The sequence below is a fragment of the Acinonyx jubatus genome, chromosome B2, assembly GCF_027475565.1.
Source record: "Acinonyx jubatus isolate Ajub_Pintada_27869175 chromosome B2, VMU_Ajub_asm_v1.0, whole genome shotgun sequence".
Classification (NCBI taxonomy): domain Eukaryota; kingdom Metazoa; phylum Chordata; class Mammalia; order Carnivora; family Felidae; genus Acinonyx; species Acinonyx jubatus.
The window spans coordinates 106,386,300-106,410,551 of NC_069385.1; the positions used below are offsets into that span (position 1 = coordinate 106,386,300).

The window sequence follows — 24,252 nt, forward strand, 5'->3', positions numbered from 1 at the left end:
GGAGCCTGCTTCGGATTCTGTGTCTCCCTCTCTCTGTGCCCCTCCCCCACTCACACTCGGTCTCTCTGTCTCTCAAAAATAAAGATTAAAAAAATTAAAAAAAAAAGAAGTTTCTCAACAGCAGAGAATGAATCTTCTAACACATAGGACTGGCGCTCATTTCAGTATCCTGTGCATAGCAGAATCTCGGTATAAAAGTTCGTTGACTTTGTTGATGATCATACGGATTTAAGAAGGAAACGTAAAACTCAAAGCCATAAATCTTTGAGTTTTTATTTTTGGGTGGTCTGTACCGATGTAATTATAGGCCAGTGCATTTATCTCCTTTCCCTTCTGCCATTTAATCACCTGGTGGTGTTTCCAGATAAGAAATGCAAATGGAATTTGTCACCTAGCTGGAGCATGTACAGCTTATGCATCACAGGGTACTGATACTCAAGGAATTGTTCTGTGCAATGAATTCAGCCATTAACAGATCAGTGACGACGGTGAAGAAGTGAATTGCAGGGACTTCTTGAATGTTGTCAACATTTGGAGGCAATTAGAAGAGGGAGCCCTGCTTAGCGACCCATGGCTAAATATTTAGAATTTAAGCGTGCACTGGGAAGATAATTCAACCTCCGGTTAATCCAAAGAATCTTGGAGTTACTGGCAGTGAGGAAAACCCCAGACGCTACTTGAAACTATCCTTAGCAGTGAAGGAGTTAACTGAGAGTGTAAGCTTTATCTGGTGCCCAATGGACTCGTCGCTTGCTGATTAAAGCCTCTGGTAAATGATTGTTAGAGACCTGTCATTGGTAGCTGTTGCTAGTTGCCGTGTTTCAAAGCTTGTTGATTCCTCTGCAAGGTGGTGCCGCATTCTCTAGTCCTTTATTCATTTCTGATCTATTCGGGTCTGCCTGCAAAAGATTTATCAGATCAAGGAACATGAATGGTGAAGATAGCAGCACCATCTATGACACAGTCCAAAAAGAAAGGATGTATGAGGTTCCAGAAACGCCAGAAGAAAACGAAGTCCCTCTTTATGATAACATCCATGAAGGCCTGAGGTCAGAAGATGATGCATATGCCACTGAGCTGGAAAACCATGAATACGACTCTGTGTCAGTTGATGTTGCTGAGGGTGAGGAGAACAGCTTGACCTCTTCCCAACCAGAAGCAGGAGACTACCTCCTGCCAGGTGACATATGTCCTGAGTCCCAGGATCTTCAACAGGGTGAGCCACCAGTCTCCAGCGAAGACTGGAACAACTCAATGGAAAAATCACTCTCACCAGCCCAAGACCAGGAAGAATTACACTCACCAGCCCAGGACCTGGAAGAAGTACCCTCACCAGCCCAGGACCGGGAAGAAGTACCCTCACCAGCCCAGGACCGGGAAGAAGTACCCTCACCAGCCCAGGACTGGGAAGAAGTACCCTCACCAGCCCAGGACTGGGAAGAAGTACCCTCACCAGCCCAGGAACCCCAGGAGGATGGAGGCATGATGGAGAAAGGCCTGCCCTCTCCAACCTTCCCCACCCAGCAGAGTAGGGCCTTCTTTGCCAGCAGGGATTCCTCCACCTGCCATTCTGCTGCTGATGGTTTGGAAGAAAGTGAATCAACTTCCACAGACCCTGAGATTATCCTCTTTGTTAAGGTAAGTGCTGTCTCTGGTAGGCACTTCTGCATGTGTAGATGGAGAAAATGGTGTCTTCTTTTTCTGAGTGTCCAGGGAAAGATGCATGATGTCATGGTCCTTGGACCTCCAGACATATTCAAGAGTATGGCTGGTTAAATGAGTCATTCCAGGGGCACGTGGATGGCTCAGGCAGTTAAGCATCTGACTTCGGCTCAGGTCACGATCTCGCCATTTGTGAGTTCAAGCCCTGCGTCGGGCTCTGTGCTGACAGCTGGGAGCCTGGAGCCTGCTTCAAATTCTGTGTCTCCCTCTCTCTCTGCCCCTCCCCTGCTTGAGCCCTATCTCTTTCTGTCTCTCAAAAATAAATAATAAACATTAAAAAAACAAAAAAAGAAAAGGAAAAGATGATTTATATTTTTATTTGTTTAAGAAAATTAAGTTTCAACAATATATCAAAGGCATTTATTTTGATATCTGTCAAATACATGGTATAAAAATATGCACACATATATGTGCATATAGTAATGTCACAATGACTGTCAAAATTTAGTTCTAGAATGTTGTTTCTGTTCGTGTAATTTTGAAAATGTGACTGCTGTGTTCCCCCAATCAAAAAGTAAAATCAGGGGCGCCTGGGTGGCTCAGTCGGTTAAGCGTCTTCAGCTCAAGTCGTGATCTCACGGTCCGTTGGTTCGAGCCCCGCATCAGGCTCTGTGCTGACAGCTCAGAGCCTAGAGCCTGCTTTGGATTCTGTGTCTTCGTCTCTCTCTGCTGTGCCCTGCTCACCCTCTGTCTCTGTCTCTCTCTCAATAAATAAATATTGAAAAAAATTAAATAAAAAATAAACAAGTCATTCCAGAGTTCACGCGGGACTGCTCAAAAGTATAAGTATTGGAAAGTGCATTTAAATTGTGTGTCTGATCATTGACTTTTATATACCATGGGCAAAGTATTTTTTTAAAAGTTCACTTACAAGTGAGCAGAAAATGCAGTTCAAATCCTTACCTTTGTGACAGACATTAAGTACATTTTCTCATCTGGTTAAATTTCCTTTGTCAACTTGATTTTCAAAAACGAAACCAAGGCTGGTGAGAGGAAGTCAAATCAACAGTCAGGTGCTGGGCTTTCCTTCTTAGCATTTCTAAGGTCACAGATACTTCAGATATATGGTCAATAAATGTAACCTCTGTCACTGAGTTTGCCCTTTTGACACCAATATAACTAAACTATCTGATGAAGTAAAATGATTTCAGTGGTGTAGTAGTAAGACACTAACAGCCAGTGTTAATGTTTAATGCTTATGATATATAAACTGAGAACTTTGGAAATCTTTGTTTTAGACTCATATTATAATAAATAGTCTATTTATTACACACAGACCATTTACAGTAAAGACTATTACGATTTATCAGAACATACAAAAGCATTCTGGGCTAGACAAATCATCTTTATTAATCAAGAAAGCAGAACATTTTCCCCCAACGTCCACTCCCTGATAATATTCATATTTACACTTTTCTTAGTATGAGGACCACATATTAGCAAATGCTATTTCTGGCTAATAAAATGAACCCACAAAACCCCAGGTCATGCTTATTTCTCCCCTTTGTGGTTTCCAATTACTCCTCCAATAAAATTCATTTTATTTACTAATTTCATATATTATTATTTTTTTTTTACTTTGTACTTTTCCCTAGTTGTTTTGTGTGCACATTGTATTTCCTTTCTTCTACCATATAGTCTTTAAAAAGCACCTAGCAGAGTGTTTGGCTTCTACTTAGGTACCCGTCAAAACTTGCCTGGTGTTATGCTGAGCATTTGGGGGAAAAGGGGTATGAAGACAGGGAGGGACTTTGCTGTCAAGAAATCAGCAATGTGGTGTGGAAGATAGACTTGCACGTGGTTAATTTCAGTGAAATAGATGAGTTAACTTAGTGCTGTGGGTACTGGGGATGGAGTGCTCAAGAGTGCAGGAAGGAGTCAGGAGGGGTCCCACCAAGGAGGTGACATTCAAGCAGGTGCATTCAAGCAGTCTTCCAGTTTCCATATCCACCATTAAGTTAGTTTCAAAACAAGAAAAGGAAAGGAAAGGAAAGGAAAGGAAAGGAAAGGAAAGGAAAGGAAAGGAAAGGAAAGGAAAGGAAAGGAAAGGAAAGAAAGAAAAGACCACAAAACCCCACTCCTAGTGAAGACTAGGTATATTTTTCTCAGGACAGAAGCATCCATGCACCTTTATGCAACAGACAAGGTGGATCGTCATCATCATCACGGGCACATGAAGACACTTGTAAATTTGGCAAAGTGTTGATTTCACTAGAAATTAGCCTGCCACTGGTGTTGAACCAAACAGAAACAGGAGAAAACAGAACTATTGGAATCTCCAGCTGGCATTAGCAACAGGAAAAACTGTTTGATAGTAACGTGTGGTCTTGTGTTATTTAAGATCTGTAGTTTCTGAAAGCAAATATTGGAGTTAACTCTTTCAGTTTACATTCCTTTTAAAATAATTGTTCACTCAGAGACCTCAGCTCCTATGTGTGAACTTTTTTTTCACGAAATTCAGCAGTGCTAAGAAGAGTGGCAGTCATAATCCCTGCTTCCCAATTCCCTACCCATCCCCATGGCAGTTCTTTATTCAATGTTGAATGGGAATTATAAGTGAAAGTGGGGGGTACAGGGGCTTCTCTGCTTGCACGGAAGAGGAGGGTACAAGGGTAACCTGCTTAGGCTCCTTCCTCCTCCCAGCTCCGGGGTAAGAGCCACACTCCATTTGACAGCTCTAGGGGAGAATCCTTCCTTGCCCGTTCCAGCCTCTGGTGGCTCCTGGCATCCCCTCTGATGGCTTGTACCTGAATCGTTCCACTCTCCGCTCCATATCACATGGCCTTCTTTCCTGTAACTGCCTCTATTTTCTCCTCCGTTCTCTTGTAAAGACCTGTCAATGGAGTTAGGGCCCTTCCTAATCAAGGATGACCTCGTCTCAGGATCCTTAATTTAATTATATCCACAAAGACCCTTTTTTCCAAATAAGGTAGCAGGTACAGGTTCTGGTTGGACCCACCTTTGGGGAGGGAGGCACTCTTCAACCCGCTACAGCCCCTGCAGGGTGGGAATTGGTGGAGTTGAAGCATGGGAACATGGACAGCCATTCCTGGGATCCATATTTCCACCAAATGCAAGGGGTTCTGTGAGAAGTCGTGGATGGTTTGTACCTTCCCGTTGGGTCCCAGACATTTATGAGAATGCCTGACATGTTCTTAACATCATCCTGAGGCTGGGCAGAAGGCCAGTATGTGAGCGCTTAATTTGATTTGTTGAGCTCTGAAGGAACATTAAATCAAAGGACTTGAGGATTCCCACAGCTGTCAGTGTTAAACATTACAAGGAGCAGCCTGTGGCAACCATGTCACCATAGCTAATGCAATGTGTCCTCCCTCCTGGGCCTGCCGTTGTGTTTCTGCAGCTATATAATTGACCAAACACTGTCTTCTCAATAGACGTAGAGGCCAAAACCAAACACGTTAACCAGGAGAAGGTGAGTCGTGTCAACACTGGCGGAGAGAACACCAACTGACCAGGAGGGGGCTACCAATCAGAATATTGGGGGAGGGGCACAGGGTTGGACAAGTGGGTGACAGATCCTTTTCTGAGCTCCCATTTTCTGAAGAGTAATTTATCAGACTGTCAGGTTCTTGAGGAAAGGACCACATTTTACTTACCTCTGAAGCACAGTGTCCTGCAGGCTGCTGGGACTGTCATCAGGGCTCCATAAATATTGGTCAGAGTAATGGGAACTGTCAACTATGGTTCAGCCACCTACTGGAGTAAAGACCATCCCTTGGAACAGAATTGTACGTTAGATACCTCTCCGCTTTAAGCCCTGCCCCTTGCCAACAAGATCAAGTCCACCCTTGAGCGTCACCAAGGCCTTGACCTCGCTCCTAACAATCTAACTGCCTCTCTGGTCCCTCCTCCCATCACATTCTGCCTCATTCAGTATGTCCCAGGAATACCGAACTCCCCACAAACTGGACATGTTCAATCTCACCTGGCTTTGCCCATGCTGACTCCTCTGTCTATAGCATTTCCTCCCCTCTGTCACCTTGTCACCTTGTCCTCATCTTTCTGGACTCAAATTCCCCATGAAGCCATTTCTAAAACTCCAGGTTGTTCTATGTGATACTGCCTCTGTCCTTGTCTCCATCTTACCATGTGTCCCCTAATATTACAATCACCTGGGTAAGGCTGTTCCTCACTGGTCTGTAAGCACCATAGGGAAAGCACTCTGGACCACATCGTATTCACCTCTGTATGTCCGCCCACCATTAGCCCAGAGCCTGGCCCGTAGTTGGGGTGGGTCACTGGTCTGTAAGCACCATAGGGAAAGCACTTTGGACCACATCGTATTCACCTCTGTATGTCCGCCCACCATTAGCCCAGAGCCTGGCCCGTAGTTGGGGTGGGGGTGGGGGGCGCTCATAAATATTTGTCAAATGGATTAAAACTGAGCCGGTTATGGGAAGGGCAATTAAGTTCTTTTTTTTAAAGGAAAACTTGCTAGTGTATTCTGGGAAATTTGGTCAGCATTAAAGCAAAGACCCTAGGTTCCTGTTTCCATTGATGTTTGACTTTGAGTTGGGGATGGGTGGACAGCGAGTCCTGACGAAAAGCCAGCTGATACAGGGGGAAGAGGCGAAGGGGAAACTCATTTTACTGAACGTGTACTTTGAACTGTGCTAGGTTGCCTGCTCTACTGATATTATTTCTGTAATAAGACTTAGGAGCTAAGCCCCAACTGGATTCTGATACTGACTAGCTGTGCACCTTTGGGGAAGTCACATGCACTCTCTAGGCTTTAGATTTCTCCCCATAAAAAAAAACAAAAAACAAAAAATAAAAAACAGGTGTATGAGATGAGCTCGAAAGCACCCACTGGTTCTAACCTGCTGTGCATGGAACTTCATTCGACCCTGTAGTAACCTTGTCTCAATCCCACGGGCACCCTCTCTCTTTCACATTGTAAACTTGTTTTATTGTCATGCTCCGAAGTATATATTGAATATACTCTTAGGCAGTCCTGTGATTTTTAAAACAGGGGAAGGAGGAAATGATGAGTAACAAAGAGAGATGTTCACACATAGAACAGGATTCTGACTCAAATCATACTGAATAACAGCAGGTTTTAGAACGCGACGGACTTTTCTCCCCCTTTGAATAGGTTTATTATTTGCATGATTCAAAATTTGAAAGGTACAAAAGATAGAGTCTCTGCTCCATCATACCCCCCTCAGATGCCCCATTTCCTTTTCTGAAGCAATATATTCTAAAAATTTCATGTATAGTCTTCCTGAGGTATTTTGCGCACATTCCAGCCTGTATGGGTACATATTTGAAATTCTCTCCTTTCTGCCTTTTATTTAACACTTATGATATTACTGTATACCTTATGGTGCACCTTGCCTCTTTGGAACAAATTTTCTTGGGATATAATTTGCATACATCTAGCAATTTTCAGTGTAAGCTTCAATAAGTTTTGACAAATGTATACAATCGTGTAACAACCACTACGATCATGATGTAAAATATTTCCATCACCCCAAAAAGCTCCCCACTGTTCGTTTGCTGTGAGTCTCCTTCCAGCCGCCCTCTGACTCCTGGAAACAACTGATCCTCTTTCTATCACTATAGTTTTGCCTTTTAAAAACTGTCACACAAGTGGAATTAAACTCTGTGTCACCTTTTGTGTGCGGTTTCTTTCACTTCACATTATGCTTTTGAATTCATCCATGTTAGTATATATATCAGCAGTTCATTCCTTTTTATTACTAAGTAGTATTGCATTGTATGAATATACCACAATTTGTTCATGCATTCAACAGTTGATGGATACTTGGGCTCTTTCTCAGTTTGGGGCTATTTATAATAAAGCGACTATAAACATGCACAAAGAAGCTTTTCTATTGATTCTGTTTTCATTTCTCTTGGGCAAATATTTAGGAGTGGAATTACTATGTCATATGGTCAGTGGATATTTAACCTTATAATAAAACTTGCAAATTATTTTCAAAGTGACTTACTATATTTTGTATGAGACTTCGAGTTGCTTTCTTTCCAGCACTTGGTATTTTCAATCTTTTAAGTTTTAGGTGCACTGGTAAAGTATAACGCTATTTCCTTGCAGCTTTAAAGTACGTTTTTAAGATTTTAATCCGAATATAGTTAACATAAAATGTTCTATCAGTTTCAGATGTATAACATAGTGATTCAACAATTCTGTACATCACCCAGTGCTCATCGCGCCAAGGGCACTCCTTAATCCCCATCACCTATTTCACCCATCCCTCCACTTCCTTCCCCTCCTGTAAGCATCAATTTGTACTCTCTAGTTAAGAGTGTGTTTCTTGGTTTGCCTCTCTCTTTTTTTCTTTGTTCATTTGTTTTGTTTCTTAAATTCCACACGTGAGTGAGGTCAAATGGTACTTGTCTTTCCCTGACCGATTTATTTCACTTAGCATTATACTCTCTAGCCCCATCCATGCTATTGCAAATGGCAAGACCTCATTCTTTTTTATGACTGAATAATATTCCATTGTGTGTGTATGTGTATGTATGTATATGTGCGTGCATGTGTGTGTGTGTGTGTGTGTGTGTGTGTGTACATAGACACGGCATCTCTTCATCCATTCATCAACTGACGGACACTTGGTCTTCGTCCACAATTTGGCATGTATCTCTTTGGATTAGCCTTTTTGTATTTTGGGTAATGTGATTACTGGATCATAAAGTAGTTCTATTTTTAACTTTTTTCTCTTATTTTCTTTTTAAAAATGTTTATTTTGAGAGAAAGAGCATGTGCGTGAGTGAGGGGAGGGGCAGAGAAGGGGGAGAGAATCCCATGTAGGATGTACTCTGTCAGCACAAAGTAGGATGTGGGGCTCCATCCCAAGAAATAAGAGATCACAACCTGAGCCGAAATCAAGAGTCAGATGCTTAACCGACTGAGTCACCTAGGTGCCCCTATTTTTAAGGAATTTTAAGGAATGGTTAAGGACTTTTTGAGGAATCTCCATACTGTTTTCCACAAGGGCTACACCAGTTTGCATTCCCACCAACAGTGCACAAGAGTTCCCTTTTCTTCACATCCTCACCAACACTCGTTGTTTCTTGTATTTTTGGTTTTAGCTATCCTGATGGATGTGAGGTTAATATCTCATTGTAGTTTTAATTTGCATTTCCCCGATGATGAGTGGTGTTGAGTTATTATTATTTTAGTATGGTATCTTCTTATAATGAATTTTAAGAGTTCTTTATAGATTCACAATACAATTTCTTAGATTAGTGTTTTGCAAATAGTTTACAAGTCTGTGGCTTGACTTTTCATTTTCATAATAGTGTCTTTGGAACACAGAAGTCTTTGACCTTGAGAAAGTCCATTTTTCCTTTTTTTTTCTTCTATGGTTTATGCTTTCTGTGTCCTTCCTAAGACATGATTACCTAACCCAAGGTCATGAAGATTTTCTCCTCTATTTTCACATCATCTGTAAAAAAGGATATCTTTATTTCTTCCTTTCCAATCTGTATTCTTTCTTTTATTCCTTCCTTCCCTCTCTCTTTTTTCTTCCCCCCACTCCCCCCCAGTAGGATGGGGTCTTACAACACTGGCCAGGACCTCTAGGACATTGTTGAACAGAAGCCATGAGAGCAGACATCATTGCTTTGTTCCCATTCTTAGAAGGAAAATATTCAATCTTTCATCGTTAAGGATGATATTAGCTGTATGCCTTTCACAGATGTCTTATGTTCCTTTCTATTCCTAGTTTTTTTTTTTCTGAGAGTTTTTAAATTATGAATGTGTGCTGAATTTTTCCAGCTATGAGGTTATCATCTGGTTTTCTGTTAATGTGAAATAAACTCATTGATTTTCAGGTGTTAAACGAACCTTACACATCTGGGATCAACTTCACTTAGTCATGATTTATTATTGTTATAGATTGCTAGATTCGATTTATTACAATTTTGTTGAAGTTTTTGCATCTGGATTCATGAAGAATCTTAGTTTGTAGTATTCTTTTAATTTCTTGGTCTGGTGTTGTTATCAGGGTAATGCAGGCCTCACAGAGTGAGTTGAGAATGTGTTTCCTCTTCCTCTGTTTTCTGAAAGACCTTTTGTAGAATTGTACTATTTCTTCTTTGATAGCTTGGTAGAAGTTGCCAGTGGAGGCATCTTCACTTGACGTTTCTTGGTGGGGAGGTTTCCACCCCCCCCCCCACCTTGAAAATTCAGTGTATTTAATAGATATAAGGAAATCCAGGGATATATTTCTTTGTAGATTGATTTGGTAATTCTCACCCCTCAAATTATTTGTTGATTTAATCTAAATGTTGAATTTACTGCCAATTCTCTCATTATATGCATGTTTTATTTTACCTTCTTAAACATATGGAGTCTATTCTCAATGATAATTTTAATGTCCTTGTATACTTATTTTTTCATCTTATCTATATATGGGTTTCCTTTTATTGATTGGCTTTTTCTTTAACTATGTTATGTTTTTGTAGTTACTTGCATCATCTGATAATATATTTTGGCTGCCAGACAGTGAATTTTATGTTGTTTGATACTGGATTTTGTTGTGTTCCTTTAAGTAATGTTGGACCTCATTCTGAAATGCAGTTAAGTTACTTGGAACGAATTTGATCCTTTTGAAGCTTACTTGTACTCTTTGCGAAGGTGGGTCCAGAAAATCCTACCTTAAGAATGGTTTAAAGCCAATTTGGTTCTACTATGGAAGGAATACCCTTTTGAGGACTCCAGCTACTGCATACAAGGAGGTCTTTCCACTCTGACTGCTGGGAACCAAACTATTACCAGTCTTATGTGAGATCCTGGAATTGTTTTTCCTACTCACTTCCAGTTCTTTCCTCACACTTGGTAGTTCCTCCCTCTTGCTGTCTCACTCTAGCTCCATCCACTCTGGTATTAAGATCTGTGAATTCTAGCTGCTCTGACCTTTCCAAACCCCAAACTCGGTTATCTCCTCAACTAAGAGAGACCATCAGGCTCCATTTGGGCTCTGTGCTGCCCCTCCCCAATGTCTAAAGACCAACACTTCATATAGTTGGTCTGCTTTACTAGTTGTTTAAAGTAATGTTCTGGTAATTAAGTATAAATCTGGGTCTTTATACTCCATTCTGGTCAGAGGTGGAGGTTGTCCTGATCGACTTTAAGATTCCCACCTCTTTTGAGTTGCTTCTCCTTTCTTTCCAAACACTGGAAAGGATTCAAGTTCTAATCACAGCCTGGAATGTAGTCAGAAACGTCAACTGGACTAACATCTAATGATAATGACATTAAAGTGATTTTGTGGGAGACAACCATAGCAAATATTTTGGTTTTCAGGCCAAGGTTGCTCGCTAAACTTCCTTCTTTTCCCTTCTCTTTGAAGAGTATGTTGTCGCTTGCAAAGTCTTTATTTTGTACCTCAATGTTCTCAGCAGTGAAGAGACAGGAAAGCCGATGCCACAGCTAATCATTCACCAACACAAGCCAGAATGCAGCGCCACATTCTCATCTTTTTACCTCTCACCATTCAGACCTGGTGATTCTATGAGTTCCTTTGGAAAATCCCAGGAGGAGGGAGCTTTACTACTCCCAAGAGAGAATCCTGTTTTCAAGCTACCTTCCAGTACCCAGGCCCCAAGTGTCCAGGATGAATTTGTGTACATAAAAAAATGCATTAACTGGCAGCTCTATTCTCAGATGATACTCCCTCAAAAATATGAGATGACCTCCCCTGTCAGGGGGGCCTGAAACCAAGTGTTTTGTGCAAGACAAAGATCTTGTGAAGACAAAGATTAGAAATCTGGGCTTTAAGCCACGCGTCACTTTTATGCTTTATGGCAGAGCGTTCCGCGTCCCTTCATGAGCCTGTGGGTCAACAGAAGGGACAGGCCTGTCACAAGCCATCAGCCTCCCATTTTTACCAGGGCTTCGTGCACAGCAGTAACATGGCAACAGCCAAAATAAATAAGAGAATGCATTGTTTGGGAAACCACTAACGTTCTGCGGTTTCGACGATAGCAACTGCATAGCAAATATGTGGGGTGGTGATGGGTAACTGACATGAGTGCCTCTTGTTGACTGCACTGTAACTGCATGCTTTTTCCTTCCACAGGAATATTCTTGCCCTGTTCTTCTATGGGGCAAGAAAGGAAGGAACTTGGTAGATAGCCTTTTTATATTTATACCGACCCTCTACAAATTGGGTCGGTTATTCTGGAGCTGTACTATTTGGAACGATAGTCTTTAGCCCTATGTTGCTGTTTATTTGTTTATTTTTAAAGTTTCTTTATTTTGAGAGAGACAGAGAGAACACAAGTTGGGGAGGGGCAGAGAGAGAGAGAGAGGGAGAGAGAGAATCCCAAGCAGTCTCTGTGTCATCAGTGCAGAGCTTGACATGGGGGTCGAACCCACAAAACCATGAGATCATGACCTGAGCTGAAGTCAAGCGCCGGGCGCTCATACATATGTGGCTGTTTAAATTTAAATTAATTTAAATTAAAAAAAATACTGAAAATTCAGTTCCTCAGTCAGAATAGCCATATTGCACATGCTCAACAGCTACATGGGGCTAAGTACATGGAAAGTGCAAATATGGAATATTATTGGCGAAGGTTCTATAGGACAGTGTTATTGTAGGGTGAGCTCGGTTAAGATCTGGCATGAAAATCAATCAGCTGTGTGGTCACAGGCCCCTATCTGAGCCTTTATTCCTTCGTCTGAAAATAAGAGGTTGGGCTTCATAGTGAGACAGAGGAGTGGTCAGGCCCACAAAATAAAGAAATCACCAGTGAAAAGTATTCATATTCATAAGCAGTACCTGTGCTATAAGTTCACAGAAATCAATTGATTTGAAATGGCAACTGTTTACCCAAAGTTCTTCAACTAATAATCAGCTCTTGTAAATGTCAGTAAAGCTGTCAATATCCATTGGCCATGCCCAGGCTCCCCGCAGGTCTCTCTGTGGCAAGCGTTCTCCACCAAAGCATAACTCTGAGGATCCAAGAGGCTGCCCCTTCAGCCACTAGAGCCAAATGTAGTATTAATCCTGAGACCCACACACACAGACCAGGATCCTTCTCCTTATTCAAAATAACTTGGCAAATTAAAGGAGGCAAGGTCAGCTGGGCTAAGGGAAGGGGTTGTTTACCAAGAAAATGTGAGGGTGAAGGTTGGACAATTCTCTTGTGAACGTGATTCTTATTCTATAATAAAAAATTTAATAGCTGTGAGAATGAGCTCAGGTTAATTGCCCATCCCTTTGTAGGCATCCCTTTCATCCATTTCAAATCGAAGGTCAATTAATCTTTATAGAGCATGTACTCTGTACTTCACGTGCTGATACTGTGAGAGACAGAAAAGCAGTCTCCGATGGGATTATTTCTGTGAGACTGTGACCAGCTGGCTCAGCAAGAAGGATTAACATTATAAGGCATTTAGAAATTGATACAAGACAGTTTCTCGAACATATGATGCATAGTACCCAATACGCACGAAAGGCATTCGGAGATGAAGGAGACTGGATTTATCTGGGAAGGCTTCACGTAGGAAGCAGGTCTTAAACTTTGAAGGAAATGTGGGCACTGGGGTGGCAGGGAGGAATCAGGGAGGAGATTCCAGGCCTCAGCAATGCATTGTCCTTTTTAATCCTATGTCATGTTAGGAGGCAGTTCATCAGAGTGTTTTATAGCAGAAACCATGGAACTAGACTATGTGAGTCAAATCCTGGTCCCGACATCTACTGGCGACGCTAACGTAATTCAATTCCATCCAATTCGAATGATGTTTAGTGAGTGTCTCCTCTGTGCCTGTCTTAGGGCCGGATGTCGGGGGTCCAGTGGTGAATGCCTCAGGCACAGTCCCCGCTGTCATGGCGTTAACGAGAGCAGTCTATCACTTCGTTGGTTCTTTTAAGAGAACGATACCCTAGGAAATGCAGAGGAACCTGCAAAGCCTTGCCCCGTCCTTGCCATCTCGGGACACAGCACGTCAGGCCAAAACCAACCCGGATTATGGTTGGCCCATGCCTTGTAATGATGCTGGGGAGCGCGTTGACCAGGATCTGCTGAAGAGGTGATTCTGGTTTGCTCAAGCTCTCAGTGGTTTCATAGCTTGAGATGAGGACGTAATAGAACTTCCCAGCCTCACTTTCTGGGTGGGTTCCTGTTCATGTCTTCTTGCGATCTCATCAAACACTCCTAAGACTTCCTATGAATTATAAACCCCTGTATAAGCAAGAAGGGCTTCTGCCTGCTTGTTACAGGAACCACGACAATGGCTTTAAAAGCAGGGTTTTATTTTTCATGTGTGGTGAGAGTCCTGGAGCCTGGCTGTTGGGGTGAGGTCAACCGACTCCACGATGAGGTTGAGAGCAGCCCTCCTCACTTCTCAGTCACATGGGAGGCCACGCTGTAGAACAGGGATTGAGTCCACCTTCTTCAAGGTAAAGAGGGCCCCTGAGCACCTGGAAAAGTAGGATATGTTAAGGAAGTTTGAAGGGAAGTGCTCTTGGGGAGGGAACAAACCATGCCTGCCATCTCTCCTCAATTGCCTTTCTTTCCCTTGTTGCCGGGACTTTTCATTCTAATGAGCATCTCATTGGTGTAAGAGGGACGATGATCCTGCTTCACTTCCTCGCTCCCGCTGTAGGCAGAGTGGCAACATGGAAGGACCGTGGGCTTCTGTGTCCAACCCTGGTGATAGTCCCAACGAGGCCATTTATAAACCAGTTGAACTAGGGCAAACGTCCTAAGTTCTTGGGCCTCATTTTCCATCAATGCCCATCTCACAGACTTGCTCAGAAGATTAAACCATGGTTATCTGACTCAATGCCTGGCATGCGGCAGGAGCTTGCTCAAGTATCCCAGCAAGTTGGATTTATTACCACCCTCTCTGAGAAGGAGCCACATCGCTGCTACTCAGTTCCTCAGGCTAATTTCACATTAAGAAGGAGGCAGGATTCCCTCCAGTCTGAACTGGCTCTGCTTAGAACAATAATATCATACCATCCGAATTAACTTAAAAATAAACTAAAACAATATGAATAACACAAATATGTATCTGCTTTAAACCCTCACATGGAGCTCAAATTGCTGATCGATGGATCGTGTGGCCTTGTTCGTGAAACAGCTAAGATAGGCTACACGCTTCTGTAATAATCTCTCCAGGATGGGGGGCAGCAAGCCGATCACTGTGTCGACAGTACTTGTATTGGTAAGCAGGCTTAGTGGCAGACAAGAGAATCCACGCTAAGAGTTTAAGAAGAGAGGGATTTATTACACAGTGTTAGGGAATTCACAGATTTTTCTGGGTTGGCCAGGAGCCAGGGTTAAGTGCTATGCCTCCAAGGACGAAACAGCCTGGAGAAACACTGAACGATATCTTGGGACGGTTCTAGAGGAAAGCCCGCTGTTGCTGCTTTCCGCTGCTGGCCTCTGTGATACTAGGGCTAGGCCTTAAACCTTCCACCAGACCTGCAACCCGGAAAACCCAATGCCTCTGCCACAGTGCTCGCCATCAGATCTCATATATCGTGCACCCTGCTGCTACATGAGGTTCATTTCTGCCAGTCAGTTCCCACACATAGCGCATTTGCTTGGGGGAAACCAGACATCTAGATTCTTACTGCAAGGGAGTCTAAGAAGCGTAATATTTTTTGGTCGTATAGTAGAGGGCAGTCATTCCAGCCATGGAAAGGTTTGAGTAAGCAATATCTGGCACAGAGCACAAGTTCACCTCCAAGTCCCCTCCCACTCAGACTCAGTGGCTCCCTGCAGATTGTGCCCATGGAACTTCGCACATGTTCCAGATATCGCCCCGATTACGTTTAGTCATCATTATTTGTTCCTACAAAGGTCTTCCTTGTTCAATCGAGTCATGGAGTGGTGGGGAACGCATGGAATTTCGAGTTAGAATTGCATGCAAATATCAGATTTGCTATTTACTAACTCTTTAACTTCGAAGGAAATCGACTGACATCGCTGAACACTAATATCTCTATTTGGAGGATATGGTGTGATCCTCACCACAGAGGCTAGTCACAGAGAGCACAGAGTGAAGTGCCTAACTGAATCACGGATACATGACATGAGCTCAAGATATGGAAAGATTTTCTACATTTTCTAATCATTAAGAACAGAAATCGTTTTACTTCACTTCAAATTTATGTCTCCAGGTAATTTATATTTGGTATCTGCTATATGCCAGGAGTTCTGTGAGGTACTAAGATTATACCAATGAACAGGAATCTCACAAACACTCAACATAGCTGGGAAGAGGGACACCGTGCAAGGTGACAATGTGTGGTGAAGGAGGGGTTGATCTTTCAGGAGGAGGGAGGAAGCCCAGGAAGATTTCACAACTCGACACGTGAGTTGGATTCTAAAGGTCGTGTGGGAACCCAGGTAGAGCAGGGGAGAGGAAGGCAATCTGATAGCAGTAACAATAATCTGAGGGTATTTGGAATGAGCAAGTGGTTCACAGACTATGTTTCAGGAAGCAGCAGATGACACTGAAAATCAAGGTTAGGGCCCTACTGTGAAAGGTTTTGTGTGCTAAACTAGGGAAGTTGGATTTTACCTTGTAGTGAATGGGGTATCATGAAAAATTAAGCAGAATAATGATGGGTTCCATTTGCACAGCTGCGAACCTCTGATATAATAAGGAGGATGGAAGAAGCAGGTAGACCAGTTAGCCGGCTAAGAGAAACAGTCGATATTATGTTACAGGTGAGAGATGATGATGACGATGATGATGATGATGATGAGAGTCTGAACTCATACAGAAAGCAATGACAAACACGGAGTCAGTGAAAACTATTTAGGAGACAGAACTTCTGAGACTGGGTACCTAGTTGGATGTGGAAGACCATGGGGATTGTGACACTATAGTTTAAGGAAGAGAAAATTTGAAGGAAGGGAGCTGTTTTCAACATTTTAATGTGCCCTGGCATATACAGGTTGATGTGCCCAATAAGGCGGCAGACCTATGGGTCTAAAAGTAGAAAGAGGGACAATAGATGTAGAGGTCTTGCTGGCATATGGAAATAACAGCCATAGCAACTGATGTAAAGAAGTTCAAGCCAGAGGAGAGTAGAGACCCCAATAAAGCCAGTTTGTACGTTGTGCACAGCAGTGTGCTGGTAAATCTTAGCAACAGTTTCTCTAGGAAGAAATGTCTTCATTTTTAGTATTTTCTGGTTTCCATAATGTAAATATTCCCACCAAAGCCAATTTCCAGCGGCCGGTGTGGCATCACTGAACAGGAAGTTGGGAACAGATGTACATAGTTGGCTCTCATGAGCTGGGACAACACATTACACACACCACTTCTTGTGCAGGTTACACCTCATGCAGGGGTGCTGGTCTAAGGGAGGCAGGGCTGGCATCCATTCAAGTCTACCCAAGAAACCAGCTGTTGTAGGGATGCTGCTTAGGCAGGGGGCACATTATTCTACTCTGTTTACCCAGACAGTTCATCGTTTTCTAATTCTGAACCCAGAATCTAAGAAAGCTAGGGATAGAGCTTTGAGGAACACCAGAATTTATACAATGGAGAAAGAAGATACACCAAAGTGAAATAAAACAAGAAGAGTGGGCAGAGACGGCTCAAATCTAAGCATGCCCCCTTTCTTGCTGGACAACCTTGGGCAAGTTACTTTACCTCTCTGCGACTCAGTTTCATTATTTAAAAAAATTGTGGGAAAATACACCTAGCATAAAATTTAACATCTTAACCCATTTTTTTAAGCATACAGTTCAGTGGCATTAAATACATTCACGTTGTCATGCTATGTCACCACCATATACCCACAGAACTCTTATCCTCTTGCAAAACAGAAACTCTGTACCCATTAAACACTAACTCTCCATTCCCTTTCCCCTGGCCCTTGTCAACCACCATCCTGCTTTTTTGTCTTGATGAGTTGGATTATTCTAGAGACTTCATAAAAGTGGAATTATACAGTTAATGTCATTATTTTAAAAATGAGAATAACAATACCTTCTTTGTAAGGTGACTGTGAAGATTCCAACTAAATGCAGAAAGCATTTCACACATGCCTAGAGAAAGCTCAGATATCATTTTTCACATGTTAAAGATGATGGTTAGATAATTATGGGAGACACACGGATGAGTATCTGCCTTCAAGTACCTGCCTTCAAGGTCCCTGCCTTCAAGGACTTTCAGTTCAGTAGGAAAGATTTCATATTTTCAAGTAACTATTAGTCAGAAAATGAAAACAATTTTAAAGTGCTGACAATGTTCTTTGGGAAGTTGTAAAAGGAAGATATTACTGGCTAAGAAGATCTGTGAAAACTTCCCAGAAAAGGAAGAATTTCTTTGAAGGATTTGGTCCAATGGAAAGTGAAAGGGACACTCTGTGAAGAGGGATTGCACATTCAAGGACACTGTATCAGTCAGCTGGGCTGTGTAACAAAGTACCACAGACTGGGAGGTTTTAGGACAGACATTTATGTCCTCACGGTTCTGGAGGCTCGAAACCTAAGGTCCAAGTGCCAGCATGGTAGGGCTGGTGACAGCTCTCTTTATGGCTTATGGATGACAGCCTTCTCTCCATGTCCTCATGGGGAGGAGAATGGGCTCTCTGGTGTCTCTTCTTTTGATATAAGGACAATAATCTAATTGGTAATCTAATCTATATGATCTCATTTAACCTTTTCTTTATAGAACCTATCTCTAAATACTACCACACTGGGACTCGGGGCCTCAACATATGAATTTTGAGAGGACACAGTCAGTCCATAATAGGCATGGGAGTGGAAAAATACCTTTATAGGGAACATTCAGTGATATGGTTTGGATGGAGCATATGGGGGTTGAAGGTAGAGGCATGGAGAAACAAAATTATACCTGGGGATCGTGTTGGAGACTGAAGAAGGCCTGGAATGGCAGCTAAGATTTATAAAGTGTATTTGGTCTACAGCAGGGAGTTTCTGAAGGTTTTGAACTAGGAAGTTGCAAGGTCAGAACTGTGCTTTGGGAAGATGATTTTGGCAGTGGGGGATTTTACAGCCGCTCCTGCCTGTATTATCTTGGAGCAGAGAAGGAAGTGTCAGCACTAACAGGTTAAAAAGCTAGCTCAGAATCTCCCGACCAGACCTTTCGAGTTGCTTCCCTGAATGCCAGTCGGTGTCTTGGTTGACTGGTAAGGAAGGAACATGCGTTGGGGGCACAGGCCCTGGGAAGCTCTTGTGAAAAATCAGTAGGAGGGGCATCATCCTTGGACCTCCTTCAACCAACACTTTCCAAGCATCAGTCAACCCAGAGCAAAACAATCCCCTTTACTTCAGCAAAAAGGTTTTGAATAGCAGCTATGGATCTACCGACCAAAATAACTTAGTTTCTTGCTGACTGCTGAATACACAGCACAGCTACCTGATCTCGCAATGCATGAAGGAAGTATCTAGTTCTCTGAGTTGGAAATCGTCAAATCTCAATTAGAGAGCTCTACAGGGCAAGATTACAGAACGGAATGCCTCCTCCCCCCGGGGGGGGGTGGGGGGGAAGTTCTCGTCAGCCTCTTGAGGCAATAGGTCCCAGCAGCCACCGCGGACAGCGACTAAAAATAGCCACAGTATAAAACCCCAGTCCTGGGACCTCTGGAGGAAACAGTTCGCCCAGAAAAGAAGCACAGGCTGAGATAAAGCGTTGCCTGGTGTTTCATAACACATCATCAGACGTGATGTGTGGAAACCACTAATGCTGACCTCACCAGTTAAAGTGGATTTACTGGGTGGGAGCGAAGGCCCTTTTCTAACCACGACAGGCTCGGAGATTATCTAGTGGGAGCCCTCAGTTTACAAGTGAGAACTGTGAGGTGGTCCTTGCTCAGCACCATATCCCTCTTCCATCTGGGCACTTTCCTCCTTTCTTTGGCGCAACAAACACTGACTGGCTCAATCCCTCGCTTGATTCAGTGTCCGGTGTTACCTCCTCACCGTCCAAGCCGGCGGCACCTCCTGTTGCCCAGTTCCCTTATCTTCTTGTTTCCTTTCCACCCCTGGCATTGCACTTGACTGTTTTTGCCTGTGCTGCTAGGATGCTGGCCAGCTCCAGGGGCAGGGGCTTTGCCTATCTGGGGTCTGGCACAAGAATGTCCATACGGAGTGTGTGGTGTGTCAGGCAGGGCCCTGCTGTCTGTATTCTCCAAACCTTCCGTAACTCCGATTGGTTGGACATTGTCCCTTCCGGGTTTGGCCTCTGTTTCTTGTTATTTCTCTCATATTATCCGTCTCTCTCTGTTTTCCTCTATGTTCTGAAAGATTTTCTTTATTTTGCAGCTCTATTTGATTTTTTATATTTGGCAGGTATGTTTTTTAAAAAATTTTTTATATTTTACTATTTTTGAGAGAGAGAGAGAGAGAGAGAGAGAGAGAGAGAGAATCGGAAGCAGGCTACGGGCTCTGAGCTGTTAGTACAGAGTCCAATGCGGGGCTCGAACTCACCAACCACGAGAACACGACCTGAACTCAAATCGGCCGCTTAACTGACTAAGCCACCCAGGCGCCCCAGCAGATACATTTTTAATTCCTAATAATTCTGGCCTTATTTTCTAATTGGTCCTTTGTCAAAGGGTCCCATGCCACCTTATGAAGGCAGAGAGACAGAGGAAGTCAAATCAACCATCCTCACTTCAGGGTGAGCAGGAAGGGAGCAGATTTCCAAATGCCAGAGTGAGCAAGGCTTTACCCCGGTGCTGCCATGCCCATACCGTGAAGCTTGAGCTCTCCCCCTGCTCATCAGACGGCTTCCTGAGAAGAACCTTCCATTTAGAGCCTGGAGGTAAATGTCACCTCCAGCTGGGGGAGGCATTTGGCTGTCATCCAGTGTGGTTGTTCCAAGACAGACTTTGAATGAGTCACTCCACTTGAACCCCACATTGCGCTTCCCACCCACTGGCCATGTGCTAGTCTACTGTTTCTCCAGGGTCCTGGCAGGAAGCATGGTCCCCACCTCCTCTGTAGCCCCCTTGGGATTTATTCTGGGCAATAGCTTTCTGTGTCCCCTATCACCCGTTGGCATGCTCCTAGCTGCCTTCTACAAGTATGTCTACATCCCTTGTCTGTTAGTGACTTTGTCCATTTTCTTTATTCTTGTGAGAATTTGTCTTTTTCATACTTTCATATATTGCTTCTCAGCAGGAGGGTCTCAGGAGGGTCTGTGGGCAGAAATGTGCCAGTAATACTTCATGCACAAAGGGTCCTAAATATAAACATAACATAATTGGTTTGACTGCAAGATTTTCTTTTTTTCAGGGAAATCTCATCATGCTAGTCTTTCATGAAGTACATGGTGGAAAATACTGGATTACTTTCTGGTATCACGTTAGCCCTGGGACCCGGATGTGTGAGACGTTAACCACGTTTACTGAATGCTTGTGCAGAAAGAGGCCGAACATATGGGTCTAAATACCATCTCACCCCACCCAAAGAATAGACCCACTTCACAGCCCAGATGCCTAAGCTCAGAGAGTGACTATAGTGGAAAGAAAACATAGGCTGAATTCATAGCTAACCGAGTGCTATTAGTCAAATGAATGTACCTGAGTCCCAATTTCCATATCTCTGATGTAAGAATAATATATACTCTTCCTACTTGGTAAGGTAACCGTGGGTATCCAAAGAAAATATAGGAGACAGTATTGTGTAAAATGTAAAACACTAACCAAATACAAGGGATTGCTGTTGTGAGATTCAGCTGACATGTCACAGGAGTTACAGCATGAAAGGGAAAGCCATTCGAGCATTCTCTAAGCATATCATGTGGCTGGTTACCCCATCGCCCTACATTTATAGATGTCCCCAGCCACGGGTCACAGGGAGGAGCACTTAGAAAAAAAGGAGAGAAACCCCAACCCAATAATTCGTCCCCAATCATACTGATATAATGGTAGAGGCAGAGCTACCAAGCAGGTCTGAAATAACTCAGTCCCACAAACACCGACTGAGCCTCCAGCATGGGTTTGCCATGCCATCAAGGGGCTGGAGCATGTTTTCAACGCGGAAGAAGCTCGCAAGTGCTCAGAGGAGAGAGTAACAGCCATCACTAGTGCAGAGGTGACAATTACTGAATAGGTTGTTCAGTGAAGTGCTCTAGGAGTTCAGAGAAAGAGCCTTTGTTGATAGCTGAGACAGAAACGTTTTGGGTAGTTGGTATCTGCCATTTTCAGAAATTCTGCCTCTTCATCTCAAAGACGCCTCAATGAGATTATGTATATTACACACACACACACACACTTTTACATACAGATACAAAATACAGTAAAACCTCGGAATGCGAGTAACTTGCTCTGCAAGTGTTTCGCAAGACGAGCAAACGTTTCTAATAAATTTTAACTCCATAAACGAGAGACGTCTTACAATGCGAGTAGTATGCGACGTCACAGAATCACAAATGAGCCGATGGTTCTTGAAATTCACTTTGATATACAAGTGCTTTGGATTACAAGCACGTTTCTGGAGCAAATTATGCTAGCCAACCAAGGTTTTACTGTATATACTTCTGATTTTTATATACATATATACATATGTATGATTTAGGGAGGCTGTCACTCTTTTCTTACTTCTTCTTTTTGGTTATTTTTAGAATAATTTGGGATCTATATACAGATGCAAGTGGAAGAATCTGCTGCAAATGTCAAAGACAGTTTTTGACCTTAAGAGCTTTAAGAGAAAGGGGGACCTACTAGGAGAGGGCATTCTGCCTGAAATATATTGGCTGCCACCTAAGCCAAAGTGCCTCAGAGCCCGTACACTCCTTTCATGGCGAGGAAGTAGAAAACACCCATCTTCTTGGCAACAATATTTACTTACTATTGAAATATTATCCTTGTGTTTGGAAGGTTTATGCATCTATCAGTATTTTCATTTCTAAAATTTAGAGAGCAGTAAATTGGTCTGGCCTCTGTTAGTAACTCTGCCCTCAGATGGAATGATTCAATCTTGGCAATTAGCGGGCACTGTCTCCCATTAGCAGGAGTAATGACACGATGCGGTTGAATATCTCAGGATGCCAAGTTTATTTGGTGTTTGGACCGATGGCATACTCTCTTGGCTTCCATCTCTTAGAAGATCTTTTTTTAAAACATCTCCCCATTTTATTTATGTTAGAAAATTCGATTTAACCAAAGAACTAGGGCCAGAGCACAGAGCATTGAACAGCACAAGGGCCAGTTAGACCACTCTGCAGTAGTCCACAATGTGAGGACAGTTATCTTCAGTTGAGTAGATGAGCTTTGGTGGCTCTGCATAGGGATATGGTCCCGGGGACTCACAGGGACCCAGAGGGATGTAGACAGGGATCAAGGGGCAACTAAAAAACCAGCCTGCTGACATCCATGTGGCTCAAAAATGGTTTGCTGTTGAGGATACATACAGTCAATAGCCATGGTGCGATCTCCTAAGACTGGTGATTATTTCCAAAAGCATACCCCACAGAACACTGTTTCCTTGACATAGTCCACAAAAAAATGGATCCTATGGCTAAAGAACTTTGAGAAAAATTACCCACGATTTCCTCCTCTTACAGATTTGCAGCACACATTGGCCTCTGAAAGGAGCAAAGAAATCAGTCAAGAAAACTTGAACTTGTAGAAACCAGCATGTCTCAACATTTTGGAAAGAGTAACTATAACCTTCCATACGGTGGAATCCATGTGTCCTAAACTTTCTGACTGAGGCTATTAACATAGTACATCAAAAACTAATTTGATGACAGGGCACCTGGGGGGCTCAGTTGGTTGAGCATCCAACTTTGGCTCAGGTCATGATCTTGCGGTTTGTGAGTTTGAGCCCCGCACTGGGCTCTCTGCTGTCAGCACAGAGCCCACTTAGGATCCTCTGTCCCCCTCTCTCCATGCCCCTCCCCCATTTGCACGCTCTCACTCTCTCTCTCTCAAAAATAAATAAATCTTAAAAAAATTACTTTTATGACAAAGAAGAGACAATTTGAGTCTGTATGAAATCTATAGTTTTGCCCCTGAGATGATTTAGCCAACCCAATGCTTTGCCACTTGTTGAAATTTCTTCCCGTTCCTAGAACCAGCTTGATGGCTTTTGCCTGGACCTGAAGGTTCTATTGAAACTAGGACTCATACCTGTGTCTGTTGGCCTCCAAAGCCCAGATTTTTTAAAATTTTTTTTTAATGTTTATTTATTTTTGAGACAGAGAGAGACAGAGCATGAACAGGGGAGGGTCAGAGAGAGGGAGACACAGAATCTGAAACAGGCTCCAGGCTCTGAGCTGTCAGCACAGAGCCTGACGCGGGGCTCGAACTCACGGACTGCGACATCATGACCTGAGCTGAAGTCGGCCGCTTAACCGACTGAGCCACCCAGGTGCCCCCAAAGCCCAGATTTTTAACTGTGTGTTGTTCTACTTGATATATGAGTGCACTTAAACTCCTTCTCTCTGAAGATAATTCAATAGTTGGGGGAATCTCATTGTCTTCTGTTACCCAACGTCCCCTGCCTGCTAGAAATGAAAAAAGAAATGAGAGAGAAGGAAGAAGGGAGGGAAGAAGGGAGGTAGGGAAGGAGGAGGGAGGAGTAAGT

The 24,252-nt window shown here is 43.1% G+C and overlaps 1 protein-coding gene and 1 long non-coding RNA gene across 5 annotated transcripts in view; one reads left to right on the forward strand and one right to left on the reverse strand.

The window, feature by feature from the left end:
• Positions 1–829: 829 nt before the first annotated feature.
• The window catches only part of CLIC5 (chloride intracellular channel 5), a 159,802-nt gene continuing 136,379 nt past the window's right edge, over positions 830–24,252 (forward strand). The window contains exons 1-2 of one of the 3 annotated variants that reach the window (XM_053222721.1): positions 830–1,314; positions 1,375–1,638. In XM_053222721.1, coding sequence (XP_053078696.1) covers positions 928–1,314; positions 1,375–1,638 — 651 coding nt within the window. In that variant the 5' untranslated portion in view covers positions 830–927. Of the gene's footprint in view, positions 1,639–24,252 lie in introns of all 3 variants that reach the window. The other 2 variants (XM_053222722.1, XM_053222720.1) reach the window with 2 other exon arrangements.
• Positions 12,940–24,252, reverse strand: part of LOC106974004 (uncharacterized) — a 37,947-nt gene continuing 26,634 nt past the window's right edge. Inside the window, exon 3 of one of the 2 annotated variants that reach the window (XR_008298578.1) lies at positions 12,940–14,144. This is a non-coding gene — a long non-coding RNA (uncharacterized LOC106974004). Of the gene's footprint in view, positions 14,145–22,194; positions 23,249–24,252 lie in introns of those variants that run through there. The other variant, XR_008298579.1, reaches the window with a different exon arrangement.